The following is a 16,972-nucleotide window of genomic DNA, read 5'->3' as shown; positions in this document are numbered from 1 at the left end:
TCTTTTTGTTGCTTCCCAGTCTATTCAAGTATAGAATGTTCTATCAAAACAATCTTTTTTTTTGTTTTTACTAAATAATATTTTTGAATATAGAATTTTCTTTAAGGAAATTTAGAAATTCATTGCCAAAAACTTCTCTTCATATATGTGTGTGTGTGTGTACACACACATATATACATACATACATACATACATACATACATACATACACATCTGCATATACACACATAGCACATATTTGGTTGCAGGGTTTGAATTCAGGGCCTGGGTACTTTTTCTGAGCTTTTTTCATTCAAGGCTAGTGCTCTACCACTTTGAGCCACAGCTCTACTTCTGGTTTTCTGGTGGTTAATTGGAGATAAGAGTCTTATGGACTTTCCAGCCCAAGCTAGCTTTGAACCATGATTCTCAGATCTCAGCTTCCTGAGTAGCTAGGATTACAGGTGTGAGCCACCAGTGCCTATGTAAAGCATTTCTGTGTGACTGTCAAGTCATATAAGTACATGCTCTACCTCTGTGCTTCATCATGCAAATGATCCAGTCCTGCAAATGGTCACTTTTGAAATACTCTTTGAGTTTTAGTTTCACTAAACAACTAAGACTGATTAGAAAGATAATTGAACAGTTAAGTTTAATCATGTAAGAGACTTTAAAAAAAAATTTGTTTCATAACCTAGCGCTGTGGCTCACACCTGTAATCTTAGTTACTCAGGAGGGTGAGATCTGAGGATCAAGGTTCAAAGCCAGCTCAGGTACAAAAGGACCTGAGACTCTATATCTCCAATTAACCTCTAGAAAATGGGAAGTGGGGCTTGGCTCAAGAGTAGGGCAGTAGCCTCGAGCTGAAGAGCTCAGGGACAGCGCCCAGGCCTAGTTCAACCCCGTGACCCATTAAAAAAAAAATTGTTTCATGTGAGAGACTTTAATAACACAGAGAGGCATCAAAACAGCATCTATTTATTTACTTATTTGTTTATTGCTTGCTTGCTTTCAGGTGGATTCACCAATGAACTTGAAGCATCCCCATGACTTAGTCATATTAATGAGACAAGAAACAACAGTTAACTACCTCAAAGAATTGGAGGTAAGGCAACTGAGCATGTGAAATGTGAAACTTAAGTGCATCATTTAGGCGTTAATTAATACCAGGCACAAGAAGAGCTCAAGAACATTACTTCTTAACTCCAGTTCTTCCAACTCTTATAGCAGTATGTCAGCTTTAAAATTATGCTTTTGTCGGACAGCAGTGGCTCATACCTGTAATCCTAGCTACTCAGGAGGTAGAGATCTAGGTCACAGTTCGAAGGTATCTTGGGCAGAAAAATCCTTGAGACTCTTATCTCCAATTAACATTTAAATATTTACTTCTTTAAATCTAATTATTTCCTAGCTTCCAAAATGATCTTAAGATTCTTTCTAAAGCCATATGATTTTACTCAAAATTTGCAAGAGTATATTGCATCTGTATTTCATAGTTTTCTAACTCTCATTTGGAAAATTTTGCTTTTTCTACAACTAGGAGTTTACTTGTAATTTGGATTCTGTTTACTTTAGAAAAGTAATAGAACACAAATTCTTGCAGAATTTATTGATAGCTATTTAGAAAAAGGCTGTGTATGTTCACTAAGTTAGTTAAGGGCGTACTCAGAATCTTTTTCTTCCTTCATAGAAAATTCTCATAAAATTGTTCTTTCTCATCAATGGTACCAACCTGACTTATTAGAAGAATTCATTCTGTTATTATTTCTTTCTCAACAGAAGCAATTAGTTGCTCAAAAAATTCATATAGAGGAGAATGAGGACAGAGACACAGGACTGGAACAGAGGCATAATAAAGAAGACCCAGACTGCATCAAAGCCAAGGTGCCCTTAGGGGACCTAGATTTGTATGATGGCACATATATTACTTTGGAAAGCAAAGATATAAGGTAAAGAGAGTCTCTTTACAAAAATAAAATTGTTTTTCCAAATAGACCTTTCTTAAATCATTGCAAAATTAATTCTGTAGTGAGTTTACTTCAATCACAAGATACATTTATTAAAAATCAGAAGTTCAAAATACTACATGTAGAATTCAGTATCAAAAGTGTTTAATACAACTAGAAAATTGAACAGCTTATAGTGGAAAATAGACATGTGCGAAATATATCTCAGAAATAATCTAGCCAGGCACTAGTGGCTCATGCCTATAATCCTAGCTACTCAGGAGGATCGAGGTTCAAAGCCAGAAAACGGGAAGTGGCACTGTGGCTCGAAGTGGTAAAGTACTAGCCTTGAGCTGAAGAGCTCAGGGATAGAGCTTGGGCCGAGTTCAATCCCTATGACCAACCAAAAAAGAAAGCAAGCAAGCAAGCAAGAAAGAAAGATAAATAATCTAAGAAGTACATATTAATACATTTGAAAAAATATTTTAAAAATCAGTAACCAGTAAAGATGTAGAGAGGTTTTTAATTAAATTATAAGTAGGTGTAGCCTTTGTAGAAAGTATTATTTGTACTGTATTTGGTTTTTGAAAATCCTTAATGTTAACATTCCATGAGTTACTACAGTTTGGTCTTAGGGCTTGAACTCTCAGCCTGGGCACTGTCCCTGAGCTCTTCATCTCAAGTCTACCGGGGTGGTTACCCCTTGAGTCACAATGCTACTTCCAGTTTTCTAGTGGTTAATTGGAGATAAGAGTCTCATGGACTTTAGTTCCCAGGCTGGCTTTGAATCTTGATCCTCAGATCTGAGCCTCCTGAGTAGCTAGGATTACAGGCATGAGCCACCGTGCCAAGCTAATTTCCTAATTCTTTATTTACCCCTTAAATCTGAATTCCTAAAATATTTGGCTTCTAATGGTAGCTCCTTGAAAAGGTATGAATGTTGACTGAGTAGAGGTGCCATGAAAATACGGGGGAAGTTGACATTTCTTGAAGTCTATATATCACAACTTCCATTTATTCCTTATTTCTTGATTGTAGCCCAGAAGATTATATAGACACAGAATCTCCTGTCCCTCCAGACCCTGAACAACCTGATTGTACCAAAATTTTAGAACTTCCATATAGTATACATGCTTTTCAGCATTTGCGAGTAAGTAGAGAACTTCAGGCGTTTTGTTGTTGTTTTGTTTTGTTTTTCTTATTTTCTTCTTTCATTGGGTCTTTTGTTTATAAAAGCTTTTTCTTTCATTGGTTTGAAAAAAATCAAATGTCCTATAATTTCCTTTCACTGTTTCTCAATTTCTTTTTCTTCTTTAGGGTGTACAAGAAAGAGTTAATCTTTCTGCTCCTTTATTACCTAAGGAAGATCCTATTTTCACCTATTTATCTAAACGCTTAGGAAGGAGTATAGATGACATAGGTCACCTCATTCACGAAGGCCTGCAGAAGGTGAGTCATCATGACCTAAAGAGCCAAAGGCTCTTTCAAACTTACTTTACTTGAAAAAAAATTATAATAATTTTTCCCCCCTGTGGTACTTCAAGAGTTACTTTCCTCAGAAAACATCCAGCTCACTGGTTTTTGTCTAGAGGAAGATCTAAAATTATTTTGGTTTGGTTTTGTTGCTGCTGCATTGTTTGTCTGTTTGCTTGCTTGCTTGTTTTTTAGCTGGCAGTACTGGGATTTGAACTTGGCCTGGCATTTGCTTGGCCATAGTTCCTGAAACAATTACAATTACATTGATAGAAGTTTTTTATGTTTCAACAATAGGATAACATGGATAGATTAGTATTCCTTACCAGAAAGATACTGAAAACTTTTTAACTGATTCACTAAAAAACAAATAATAAGCAGTAGTGCTTATTACATAAGTCTGCAAGAAAATTTTACATTGATAGATCCACTTATAGTGCATAGATATTTGCTATTGTTTGAATTGGAAAAGACTTACCATAAGCCATACAATTTTCTGTAATTTTCTCTTAAAGAATCATACACATGCTGTTTGTTGTTTATGTTGTTTTATGTTGGTACTAGGGCTTGAGCTCAGTGCCTTAGAGCTGTCTCTTAGCTTCTTTGATCAAAACTAGCTCTCTACCACTTGAGTCACAGCTCTACTACCAGCTCTTTAGTGGCTAATGTCTCATGGCCTTTTTTGGCTAGGTTGTCTTCAAGCTATGATCCTCATAACTCAGCCTTCTGGGTAACTTTGATTATAAATGTAAGCTACCAGGTCCCAGCTGGGATCATATACTTTTAAAACTGAGACAAGGAGCCAGATGTGATGGCATGTACTGTACTCAGGAGACTGAAGCAAGAAGATCTCCTGAACGCACACATTTGAGACTAACCTTAGCAGTGTATGGAAATACCCTCTCAAAAGAAAAATGAGAAAGCAATAGGGAATTATGTATCATGAGTCAAGAGTTTGGATGTAATCGTTCGGAATAATGTGGTAATTTTTTAAGTTGTATTTTATTGTTGGGATAATGCATAGAGAAGGTATGGTTACATTTGTCAGGTAATGGGTACATTACTTCTCACACATTGATACTCCTTCTCAAGTTTTTGTCCCCCTTTCCATCCCTCTACCCCCACCCAATCATCTTGTTTTCCCCTTTCCGTCCCCTATTTCAAATAAACAAGTTTATATACAGTATACCAGGTAACAGTCAGATACGGTAACCACATGAGATTAACCATAAGTGGAAAAAAAAGAGAAAAGAAATAACTTCACATAGTACATTAAGAACAACAATCACAAAGATAAACCTCTTGTTTCCACAACTTAGAGTTCATTTCCTTTGGTTTCATCCTGTATGACCATATGCACATAGCTTTTGAGCTATTGTGATCCTCTGCTAGGAGAATCCTAAATATGTGTTAATTATTACAAATGAGGACACCATTGAGCCTATGTTCCTTTGGGTCTGGCTTAATATGATTTTTTTCAAGTCTTTTCATTTCCTTATGATTGAGGTGATGTCATTCTTTCTGATAGCAGCATAGAATTCCATTGTGTATAAATACCACATCTTCTTGATACTTTCATCTATTGAGGGGCATCTGGGTTGGTTCCATATCTTTAGCTATGGTAAATAATGCTGCAGTGCACATCATTGCGCTTAATGTGGTAATTTTTAATGGTTTTTATGTCTAAAGAATATCAGAAAATACAAGTAAATTTCTAAACAATAGAATGATACTAAATAAAATAAATACATAAATAAAAATTAAAATATATAAATTACTCAACTACATAATCCTGTGTACCAGAGAGAGAGGGTTTTGGATAAAAGTAAGAAAATAGTTTGACTTTCAAATGCATTCTTATTATTTTCTGTAGCTAAGTTACCATCCTCATCTTGTGTCCTGAAAGTAATATAAAACATTTGCATTCCAGAGCTTAAGAGAATCAGGGAAAAACTGGTTCAGGATTTTACAGTGTCCTTTGGAGGCTGATTAGTTGAGAGTAGACCATAGTGGTAAGTTTTTCATTGGAAATTAAAATAGAGGGTAACTGCATGGCTACTTTAGATTGATCAGTTGGAAATATTTTGGAAATGTGAACTTTAAGCTGACATATGAAATATAAGAAAGAATAACAAAATTTTAAAATCAGGAAAAGCATTCCAGGCCAAGGCAAACAAAGGTCCTGAAGCCTGAATGAGCCTGGGTGATTTTATTAGTTTGGTTCAGGCCATCGAAACAAAGTGCCATCACTTTGATCTGACCCTGCTTTACTATATTCATCTTCACAATGCTGTACAGCGTTCCCTCAGATCCAGTAGTTCTTTAATTCTTCAGAAACCAACTGGGGGTTATACAATTCAGTTTATTTTTTATTTTCATTTTATTTATTTATTTATTTATTTATTTTTGTCTTGAACTCTGGGCATGGGTGCTGTCTCTGAGCTCTTCAGCTCAAGGCTCCTTGAGCCACAGTGCCTCTTCTGGTTTTCTGGTAGTAATTTAGAGATAAGAGTCTTAACAGGAAGACCTGTGTCTTTTTTTTTTTTTTTTTCTGTCAGCAAATCTCTAAAATTTTACTTGATTTTTATTTTGTTGTTGTTTTTTTTTTTTTTTTTTTTTGGTGGCAGGGCAGTCCTGGTGCTTGAACTCTGGACCTAGGAACTGTCCCTGAACTTCTTTTGCCCAAGACTAGCCTTCTACCACTTGAGCTAAAGCAACACTCCTGGCTTTTTAAACAGTTTATTGGAGATATGTGTCTCATAGACTTTCTTGCCTGGGCTGATTTTGAACTGAATCCTCAGATCTTAGGCTCCTGAATAGTTAGAATTATAGACATGAGCCACCAGTACCCGACTGGGCTGGGTTTAAATGTCTTTACAATTGAATTTTTGACATGGTCCAGTTTAGTGTTTTGTCTTGTTTTGTGGATCATGGGGCTTGTACTCAGACTCAACCTGGGCGCTGTTCCTGAGCTCTTCAGCTCAAGGCTACCACCCTACCTTTGAGCCAAGCCACATTTCCCGTTTTCTAGGGGTTAATTGGAGATAAGAGTCTCAGGTCCTTTTGTGCCTGGGCTGGCTTTGAACCTTGATCCTCAGATCTCAGCCTCCTGAGTAGCTAGGATTACAGGCGTGAGCCACCACTGGCTCAGTTTAGTGTTTTGATCTTTATGTAATTGAAATTCAGAATCTTAGAAAACAAAAAGTTGTAGTTATAAGAGAAACCTGTTGAAACTTTGGCTTAACTCACTAAATAATATACTTATTTACAATATACTAAAGATTTTTTTCACAGCTTGAAATAGAATTTGAAGACAGGTTTTAAAAAAAAACAAATAAAAATATATGTTTCATAAAAGCCTGTTTGCTGAAGTTTGTACCTTCATTTAAATATATAGGAATCTCACGTTAAAGCAACTGCTATTTCTAAGTAGCTTAAGTCTTCTAAAGTCCTTGGGGTAGTTAGGCATGGTAGCTCTTGTGTACAGTTCTATTTCCTTGGAAGATAGAGACCAGAAGATTGTGGTTTCAGGTCACTCTCCCTGAAAGTTAGGGAGATTTCATCTTAACAAATAACTTGGACAACCCTAATCATAACACAATTTCAACCATAGCTGTTCAGGAGGCATAGATAGGAGGATCATAGCCCATGCCCAGTCTGGTCAAACAGCGTGAAACCCTACCTAAAAAACAATGTAAAAAGGAATATGAGCTGGGATGTGGCTCATGTGGTGAAGCACCTGTCAAGCAAGTGTGAGGCCCTAATTTCAAACTTTTTAATAATGCCCTCCCACAAAATAAAATAAAACAAATCCTGAAGTACAACCTGACAGGATGTAGTCACTTGGTGAGGGTTTTAGCTTTGTGTCTGGAGTTGGACAAGTTATATGAATTGTACCTCTGCTTGCTTACTAGCTGGTGACCCTCAGTCTTTTTGGACAGGTATATTTTATGTATATTTTGCCCTCTGCTTTCTTACTACCAGAACTATTTTGCTCATCTTCATCTTGAATTTCAGAGGAGACAAGATATTATTAGTATTATTTTTAATATTCTCAGTTTAAGAAATTGTCTTGAGTTGTATTTTATTGTTGTTTTATTTGTTTAATCTCTAGAACTCCTCCTCCTGGGTACTGTATAACATGGCTTCATTTTACTGGAGAATAAAAAATGAACCATATCAGGTAGTGGAATGTGCCATGAGAGCACTTCACTTTTCTTCCAGGTAAGATTCTTCTCTGTACCTCAGATTTTCCATAGTCCCCAGGACTGTTATGGACCAATACAGAAGAAATAGCCTTGCATAACACTCTGGCATTCCTTATTCAAAATTAGTCCCATTACAAGAAAAATCACAGATGTTAAGAGTGACAGTTTTTATATAATAATACTTTTCATTTCCATTAAGGAAAAACATATATGAATATAGATATCTGTAATTCCCTTGATGTGAGTTCAAGGACTTTAACATTATTAAACTTAATAAATTAATAATAAAAATAATGGGGCCGGGAGTTTGGCCTAGTGGTAGAGTGCTTGCCTAGCATGCATGAAGACTGTTCGATCCCTCAGTACCTCACATACATAGCAAAAAGCCAGAAATGGTGTTGAGGCTCAAGTGGTAGAGTGCTAGCCTTGAGAAAGTCCAAGGACAGTGTTTAAGCCCTGAGCTCAAGCCCAGGACTGGCAAAAAAAAGTCTCATGTTCTTTAGTGCCCAGGCTGGCTTTAGACCTTGATCCTGAGTAGCTAAGTTACAAGTATGAGCCCCCATGCCCGGCTAGACTCAGACTCTTCTCTCCAATTAACCACTAGAAAACTGGAAGTGGCAGAGTGACTCCAGGGGTTGAGCAGTAGCCTTGAGCTGAAGAGCTCAATGCCTAGACCCAGAGGGTAGGGCCATAACCATGAGCTGAAGAGCAAGTCCCACAACTGACATTTTAAAAATAATAATAATAATAATAATAAATAATGATGAGTAAACTAATCTTAATAAAGTCAAAGTAGGCACCGTTAATAATTTTAAAATGAAGGACGTATATCTTGTTTTCCTCTACCTTATTTTCTCATGCTAGTAAGCCCAGTAAATGTCATTTTTCCTCAAGTGCAAGAAGTAGTAGATAATTATGGGAATACTTGTCTCTTTCCTAACATCTACTTGCACTTTCCCTCTTTCAGGCACAATAAAGACGTTGCCCTGGTCAATCTGGCAAATGTTCTGCACAGAGCACACTTCTCTGCTGATGCTGCTGTTGTGATCCATGCAGCCCTGGATGACAGCGACTTCTTTACCAGCTACTACACCCTGGGCAATATTTATGCAGTAAATACTACTTGCTGTTTCATGAGCCATACTACTACTTTCTGGACCATTTTGTTCTTTTCTGTCTATAGGTTTTTTTTTCTTTCTTTTGTTCTATACAATGGAAATGAAATTGAGAATTAGACAAAAAAAAAGCACCTTAATACAATATTTTGAATTAAGGTCCCAACCTCATAACAAAAAAAGAAAATCATAATTAAATTAATACAAATTCTAAATTATAGAATACTCTTTTTGAGGATAGCAGCACCTTCTTCCTATAGCATGCTTTTATTTTATGGGACTCTGTCACTGGTCACAATAATTCTCATGGCAGAGTGAGATACAGATGTGATTTTACAAATCACTGTACAGATGCCACCAACCATGGCTAATGTTATTTCCTTTTTGTGTACATGTATATGTGTGTTTGTTTTTGTCTCTTCAGATGCTTGGGGAGTACAACCACTCAGTGCTCTGTTATGACCACGCTTTGCAGGCAAAACCTGGGTTTGAACAAGCTATAAAAAGGAAGCATGCTGTCCTTTGTCAGCAAAAACTTGAGCAAAAATTGGAGGCTCAACATAGGTAATTGAAAGAAAATGTTTCACTGAAGCACCTGCACCATGGACCATTAGGTTAGATCTGTGTGGGATGACATCCCATCATTGTTAACATTGTCAAGAAATTTGAGAGAAAACTCCATTCTCTTCCTCTTCTCTACATGGAGGTGGTCTAACAAAGTCCAGTGAGAACATTTATAGCAGTGCTGTCAGTCTAGATCTTCACCATTTTGACCGTTCATTATGCTCATGAAGCTAGTTGAAGGTGTGAGGCTGTGAAACACTCAGTAATCCTGTTTGCATTCTCTGAGATGGAACTGGCGATTAAACTCGGGGCCTTATGCTTCTTAGTCAGGTGCTCTAGCACTTGAGCCTTGCCCCCCAGCCCTTTGGTTTTAGTTTGTGTTTTCAGATGGGGGTCTCATGTTTTTGCCTTGGCCGATCTTCCACCTCCTACGTGCACCACCACACACCTACACCCAGGAAAAGACTTTTGCATCTATGTTTTTCTTCTAAAATATAACATTTGCTTAACTTTTACTCTTGAACTTAGGATATAGGCTGTATACAGAAGACAGTTCTTACTAAGAAACAGAAACTTGTTTTTTTTAATAGATTTTTTTTTAATTCAGAATTTTAAAGTTCTTTTTCTGGTATTAAAAACTGTTAAGATCTCTTCAGCGAACACTGAATGAGTTGAAAGAGTACCAGAAGCAGCATGACCACTACCTGAGACAACAGGAGATCTTAGAAAAACACAAGCTGATTCAGGAAGAACAAATCTTAAGAAATATCATCCATGAGACTCAGATGGCAAAAGAGGCACAGTTAGGTAAGTGGAGACTCCATCTAATTGAAGGCACGTTAGCAAATTCAATTACTTTCATAACTTTCATGCCTTATAGCAGGGTAAAGTTGTGTTTATGACTTTCCCAAATCTTAAAATTAGGATTTATCATAATAAATATTGCAAGAGGCCTGGGGAGCTGATTTGGCTGACTCCTTTTTTTGTTTGGCCAGTCCTGGGACTTTAACTCAGGGTCTGAGCACTGTACTTAGACAATTTTTGCTCAAGGCTAGTGCTCTACCACTTGAGCTAGAGTACCACCTCCGGCTTTTTCTGTGCATGTGGTACCCAGGACTTGAACCCAGGACTTGGTGCATACTAGGTGAACACTCTACCATTAGGCTATGCTCCCAGCCATTGGCCAACTCTTTCTATACACATTTTGAAAAAAAAAAAAAAAAGAGCAAGTCTTAGATTCTAGGAGTTCTGTGTTTCATATTCATATGAATTCATATTCATATCAGCCTCTTGATGAGCATGTTAAATTACTAGTTAGACTGCCTCCGTTAGTTCATGCCAATAATTCTAGCAACTCAGGAGGCTGAGATCTGACAAATCTAAGAGACTCTTATTTACAGTGATCCAGCAAAAATTCAGAACTAGAAACATAGATCAAGTGGTATAATCCCAGCCTTGAGTGAAAAAGCCAAGCTACAACACAAGGATTTGAGTTCAAGTCCTAATATTGGCATTTTGATTCTGGAAATCTGAAGTGAGACCTGATAATCTGCCTTCCTCACAAGTTCCCCAGTGACAAATATGGTTTCCTGCCTGAATATTGCAGTGTATAACAAGGCCTCATGGTAAGCAAACATAAGTCAGACATGCCATAGAAACAACCTATAAATACTCTGGTTAACACTAGCAAAACAGACTTCCTTTATTTGCTTATTTCTTGTTCCCTTAAAAATAAATACTATTTTGCAAGTAAGATTTAAGACTGTAATTTGTCTCAGGCAGGATTCTTAATATGGATCAATGGATTCATTGCCAGGGCTTCTCCAAAACTGTATATAGAATTCTTCATTTATGTACATAATTTTTTCCGGAAAAAAGTGAATATAGCTTTTATTAAAACTCTTAGAAGCTGAGTACTAGGTTGTTTACACCTGTAATTCTAGCTACTCAGTACACTGAGATCTGAGGATCACACTTCGATGCCAACTTGGGAAGGAAAGCCCATGAGACTCTTACCTCCAATTACTTACCCAGAAAAGCTGAAGTGGAGCTGTGGCTCAAGTGGGAGAGTGATAGCTTTGAGCAAAAAAGATAAAGAAAAATGCTAGCTACTCAGGAGACTGAGCTCCTCAGGTTGCTATTCAAAGCCAAGTTGGCCAGGAAGGTCTGTAACACTCAATTTCAGTTAACTACCAAAAAACTGGAAGTCTGTGTAATGTCCAAAAATTGTGTAATCAATAGATTGATTACACATTCAGAGATACTTCATTGATTGTATCCTTGGGCATTTTGTTTTATTTCATTCTTTTTCTGTACTGGTACTAGGGCTTAAATTTGGACTCATGTTCTGACTTGGCGTTTTTGCTCCAAGCTGGAGCTCTACCACTTGAGCACAGCTGTACTTTCAGCTTTTTTCTGATTAATGTGATACAAGAGTAGTATGAACTTCCCTGTCCAGACTGGCTTTGGACTTGGATCCTCAGATCTCAGCCTCCTGCAGATGTGAGCCACCAACCCCTAGCAGCTTACTCATTTTATAGTTGGAGAAACTGGAACTTTTCTGGAATGATTTCATTTAATGAATGTTTTTCTGTTCAGTCCACTGAATAAATACTCTTCTAGAGTCTGAGGGGTATAGAGCTGTATGACTTAAACTGTGGAAAACATAGGCTATTGCTAACCTTGCTTATCATTTGTGTAACTTCCTTTTTATATCAGGAAATCATCAGATTTGCCGTCTGGTCAACCAGCAGCACAGTTTACATTGCCAGTGGGACCAACCTGTGCGCTACCATCGAGGAGATATTTTTGAAAATGTGGACTATGTTCAGGTCTTTTTCTTGTTTCTCCCTCCCTCCCCCAATTCTTATTAACTTTTGCATATTTGAGAATAATGGCATGTTTTACTGCTTTGATTTCTGTGTGTTAATTCACGGAAATTTGTGGCCGCCATTTGAAGTTTTTAAGATTTTTAGTGTTTTGTTAGTAAAGTCAGATTTTGTTGTGAGTACTAAGTTATTCCATGAATAACCTTCTGTTTACCAAATTACTTTCTGTGCATGTATAAACATGCATTTGTTTCTTTTCTACTTTACCTTGGGAGCTACAGTTGGACTGCTACTATTACCTCAAAGCTTTTATCTCCCTTCTTAAGCTGTAAGATCTATTTATAAAGTGTGAGAGCTTTGGGGCCGGGAGTTTGGCCTAGTGATAGAGTACTTGCCTAGCATGCACAAAGACCCAGGTTCAATTTCTTGGTACCACATACATAGAAAAAAGCCAGAAGTGGTGCTGGGGCTCAAGTGGTAGAGCTCTAGCCTTGAGAAAGTCCAAGAACACTGCTCAGGCCCTGAGCATAAGCCCAGGACTGGCCAAAAAGAAAAGTGTGAGAGCTATCTCTGTCCAACTAGGTTACCTAACCAAAAACATCAGCAGAATAATATTAATCAACAAAAAATGTTTATTAACCATCACTGAGAAATGTGTGCCTTCTATCACACACACACATACACACACCTAGGTAAGAAATTATCTATATGTAATGCCACCAAAGGTAATTACTGTTAGTGGATAAGTTTTACAGTATTACAGGGAGTAAGTGCAACAAAAATTCTAAGTATAATTTCAAGTTTTATAAATATTCACATTTATCCTGTCCTCTTAAATAATGCCCATTTTCCCTGTCACTAATATAGAAATGTCTAAAGATAAACAGTTAAAATGTGAAATCAGGAAAACATCTTTAGAAGGATAGACCACAAAAAAAATTAGAGCACTTAAGTTTGACAAAATTTAGATGACAGTGAACAAAACCTAACAGGCCATTAAGAGGGAAAGTGGCAGCCTGGACTATAATCTTCCTATGCCTTTTGTACCAGTTCCTCAGTATCCTACATTTGGTTCTCAAGAGAAATAAATGAAGACTAGATTCACATTCTCTGGAATTTTAGCACCATAAGAGGAAAGACTGAAATATTTAGAAAAGAAAAAGATTGAAGATCAGTGTTACTTTTAGATGTCTTAGTGGTCTCAGGGATGCCTTAAAATCTATATTTATAAAATTGTATCCTCACTGTATAATAGAAGAATATTTGTTTTCATAAAGGTGTAGAGCTAGAAATTTATCATATTCATTCCTTACTTAGGTTTCAGAAATACACAAGAACTTTGGTATCTTATAAGTATGTTCAACATTGTTTTATCTTGGTTTGGAGGCAGTTTATATATAAGTTCCTTCATGTTTTAGTTTCCCTTTCTACTTGTGATGCTTGCATGCATTTGGTTAACAGTTATCTCTAAATAAGAGTTACTTTAAACCATTAGGAATATCCTAGCTACTCTTGAGGCTGTGAGATCGTAGAATCCGCCCTACCCCGCCACTTCCTGTTTCCTGGTGGGTAACTGGAGATACAAGTCTCAAGGTCTTTAGTGGCCAGGCTGACTATTAACCTTGATCCTCAGATCTCAGCCTCCTGAGTAGCTAGGATTACAGGCATGAGCCCCGCTCCTGGAGCACATGGAATTTTTATAAGTTTATATCAGTTATACCAGGAAGAATTTCTTCCTGGTTACATCTCTAATTTTACTCCCTCTAATCACATGCCCTTCAACCTTCCCTCTAAGAAGTAGTTTTTTGTTCCATTTTAATTGATTTTTGAGTAATCTTTACCTCTCCCCAAAAGAATCTCTCGTGTTAGTCCCTACCTACCTACAGTCTTTTCTCCATTCCCAATCCCTACTACTCATCAGATCATTTGTTTCTTCTTATTGTTCTCATGTGTACTTGTGATTTGTTACACTTTACCCATTCTCCTCTCTCCTCATGAGTAGTCTTTTAGTTTGATTTCCATTCTGTGGTTAACCATCTAATTTTGCATAGGGGTATTTATATTTATGTGCATGTCCATGAATGTGAATAGATCTAGCTTTCATATGTATATAAGTGAAAATATGCAACATTTCATTTTTGAGCTTGGTTTTTATTGCTCAGTATGATATCCTTTAGTCACATCCATTCACCTGAAAGTGACATTTCATTTTTTCTAATATCTCATAATGTATACTTTATCCATTTGTCTATTGTTGGACCCTCTGTTGATTCCATCATTTGGCTATTATGAAAAGTGTTGTAATCAACATGGCTAAGCTAGTATCTTTCCAGAATATTCATTGCTCTCCCTCAGATATATGTCTGATTTTTAAATTATTGATTTACTTTCTGCTTCTCTACTAATTCTGAGTATTTAATGGCATTTTGTAGTTAAATCCTAACTCAAGTAGTTTTCTATGCCAATGTTACAGTATATATGTACTTTTTTTTTTTTTTGTGGGTTGTGGGGCTTGGAATTTGGTCTGGGCCTGGGCACTGTCCCTGAGCTCTTCAGCTCAAGGCTACTGCCCTACCCTTGAGCCAAGCCCCACTTCCTGTTTTCTAGAGGTTAATTGGAGATAAGAGTCTCAAGTCCTTTTGTGCCTGGGGTGGCTTTGAACCTTGATTCTGAGATCTCAGCATCCTGAGTAGCTAGGATTACAGGTGTGAGCCACCAGGCCAGCTGTCTATATACTTTTAAGAGTTATGACCCCAAGTCATAACTCCTGTTCATTTGAAATTGGATTGAACTTTTTATTTCCTAGTTTGGTGAGGATTCATCAACCTCCAGCATGATGTCTGTGAACTTTGATGTTCCAGCAAATCAGAGTGACAGCAGTGATTCCATAAAGTCTTCTCCTGTAGCCCATTCTGTTCTCTGGATCTGGGGCCAGGACTCTGATGCATATAGAGTAAGTGTATTCAGGATGATTAATGAGTTTTCTCCCACAGACAAGATCTCTTTAAGCAGTGGTTCATAATTATGATACAGTGACCTGTATCACATTCATTAAATGGGAGACAACCTGCTAATGGATGAAAAAGATACAGACTCTGCCTTGAATTCAAACGATGTGATAGAAACTCTGGTTTCAGTTCATAGCTTTGTACTCTTGAGTATAAGTACAAACTCTTTTTTTTGTAAAGTTTAACTTTATGTAATAGTATGCTTTTATATATATATATATGTATATATATCACTTCTTTAATTGTCATTCTGTGATTGAAGAACTCATGTTCATCATCTCACAGCAACTCATTTCACAACTGGGTAATATAGTATGGTACTAGGAATAGAGTAATGAAGTGTCTTACCCTCTTGGAGCTTACATTCTGATGGAAGATAGTTATAATAAGCAAGTTGACAAATACACATTTCTGGACTAGCTATGAAACAAGCCATATGTTAGTTGGTGGCAGTATTATAGTATGAAGATAAGTGAGATCTATTTTTCATTCATAATTAAAATTTCAGAATTTGTTTATCCTAATAGAGTTAATTTAGCAATTCTATGTAACTGTTGTATAAACTCAAATGTGGTAGCTTCATGGTACAAGTTTAGTAGGCCTCTTATATTTAAAAAAAATGAGAATTTTATAAATCAAACAATTATATGTATGCTTTCAAGTATCAATTGTAAACTACACCTCCAATTGACTTAAAAGAAAATCTGCCCATTATTATGGAAAGTGTGGAGATAGGCTAACTTCAGGTTTGGTAGACTTAGTGGCTCAGTAATATTACCAGTGACTTTACTTTTCTTCACTTGTCTTCATTCTGTCATTCACAGTATTGGTTTCATATGAAAACTTATTTTCTCATAGTCACACAATGACATCCAGCAGCAACTGGAGTAATAAGCAGCAGCATAAGAAACCTAAGATTTGCATTTTCCTCTCTAGAAATCTCAAGTACATTTCTCCTTGACTTAACTGGCTTAGGCCTTCCCAAGCCTTAACCAGTCTGATAAAGCACTTTAGACTTACAGTTTGCAGTAGAAGGAACACTACAGTATTTGTGTTTATCTCATGGTAGTACGTTTCTCTACCACTATCATAGTATACTTAAATATTTTCAATCGTCCATGTGGCATCTTGAAGTAGTGAATCTGGAGTAATGTCTGAAAAGTTCTTTTCTTTCTCCAGGACAAGCAGCATGTTCTGTGGCCTAAAAGAGCAGATTGTACGGAAAGCTACCCTCGAGTCCCTGTTGACAGGGAATTGCCGACGTATTTTCTGCCTCCAGAGAACAAAGGACTCAGGCAAGTGCTGATGCAAAGCACCTGATTCTGCATGATATCATCTGGCAGTTCTTTGAGAGCACCAGCCTTGGACATATAAGGTTGAGGTTTTATCTTGAACTCACCCAAACTTTGAAAATATGAATTTTGTTCCTTTTTCTTATGCCAGGATTCACGAACTCAGCAGTGATGATTATTCTTCAGAAGAAGAGGCCCAAACCCCTGACTGTTCCATAACTGACTTCAGAAAAAGCCACACTCTGTCCTACTTAGTCAAAGAATTAGAGGTCCGCATGGATCTGAAAGCCAAAATACCAGATGACCATGCACGAAAAGTAAGGCTCACTTAGGCTGGTGTTTCTTGCCGTCCATTCTGGGTGACTTCAGAAGCCTCTTAGGTTGAACAAAACTTTGAAGGAAGGGAGTCGGCTAGCTTTAAGTCTATAAAACTGAAGGATAGAGTTAAATTGCTGAAATGATTGAAAAGTCAGTTGTACTATTAAAGGAGTACCAGGAAGTGTTCCTTATCATTGCTTATTTACATAGATCTCCTGAGCACTGCTTACTCAACTAACTC

General features: G+C 37.0%; 1 protein-coding gene across 1 annotated transcript in view; it reads left to right on the top strand.

Annotated features, from left to right (window-relative positions):
• Positions 1-16,972, top strand: part of Ttc17 (tetratricopeptide repeat domain 17) — an 80,126-nt gene that overhangs the window by 17,629 nt on the left and 45,525 nt on the right. The window contains exons 2-13 of the mRNA XM_090347866.1: positions 995-1,084; positions 1,759-1,928; positions 2,964-3,075; positions 3,243-3,374; positions 7,513-7,622; positions 8,574-8,718; positions 9,146-9,285; positions 9,932-10,092; positions 12,004-12,116; positions 14,920-15,066; positions 16,301-16,416; positions 16,565-16,730. Of these exons, the coding sequence (XP_090203992.1) occupies positions 995-1,084; positions 1,759-1,928; positions 2,964-3,075; positions 3,243-3,374; positions 7,513-7,622; positions 8,574-8,718; positions 9,146-9,285; positions 9,932-10,092; positions 12,004-12,116; positions 14,920-15,066; positions 16,301-16,416; positions 16,565-16,730 (1,602 nt within the window). The remainder of the gene's footprint in view (positions 1-994; positions 1,085-1,758; positions 1,929-2,963; positions 3,076-3,242; positions 3,375-7,512; positions 7,623-8,573; positions 8,719-9,145; positions 9,286-9,931; positions 10,093-12,003; positions 12,117-14,919; positions 15,067-16,300; positions 16,417-16,564; positions 16,731-16,972) is intronic.

This window comes from Megascapheus bottae, chromosome 16 (assembly GCF_031878675.1).
Source record: "Megascapheus bottae isolate mThoBot1 chromosome 16, mThoBot2.hap1, whole genome shotgun sequence".
NCBI lineage: Eukaryota > Metazoa > Chordata > Mammalia > Rodentia > Geomyidae > Megascapheus > Megascapheus bottae.
This window is presented reverse-complemented; position numbering and strand designations above follow the sequence as displayed.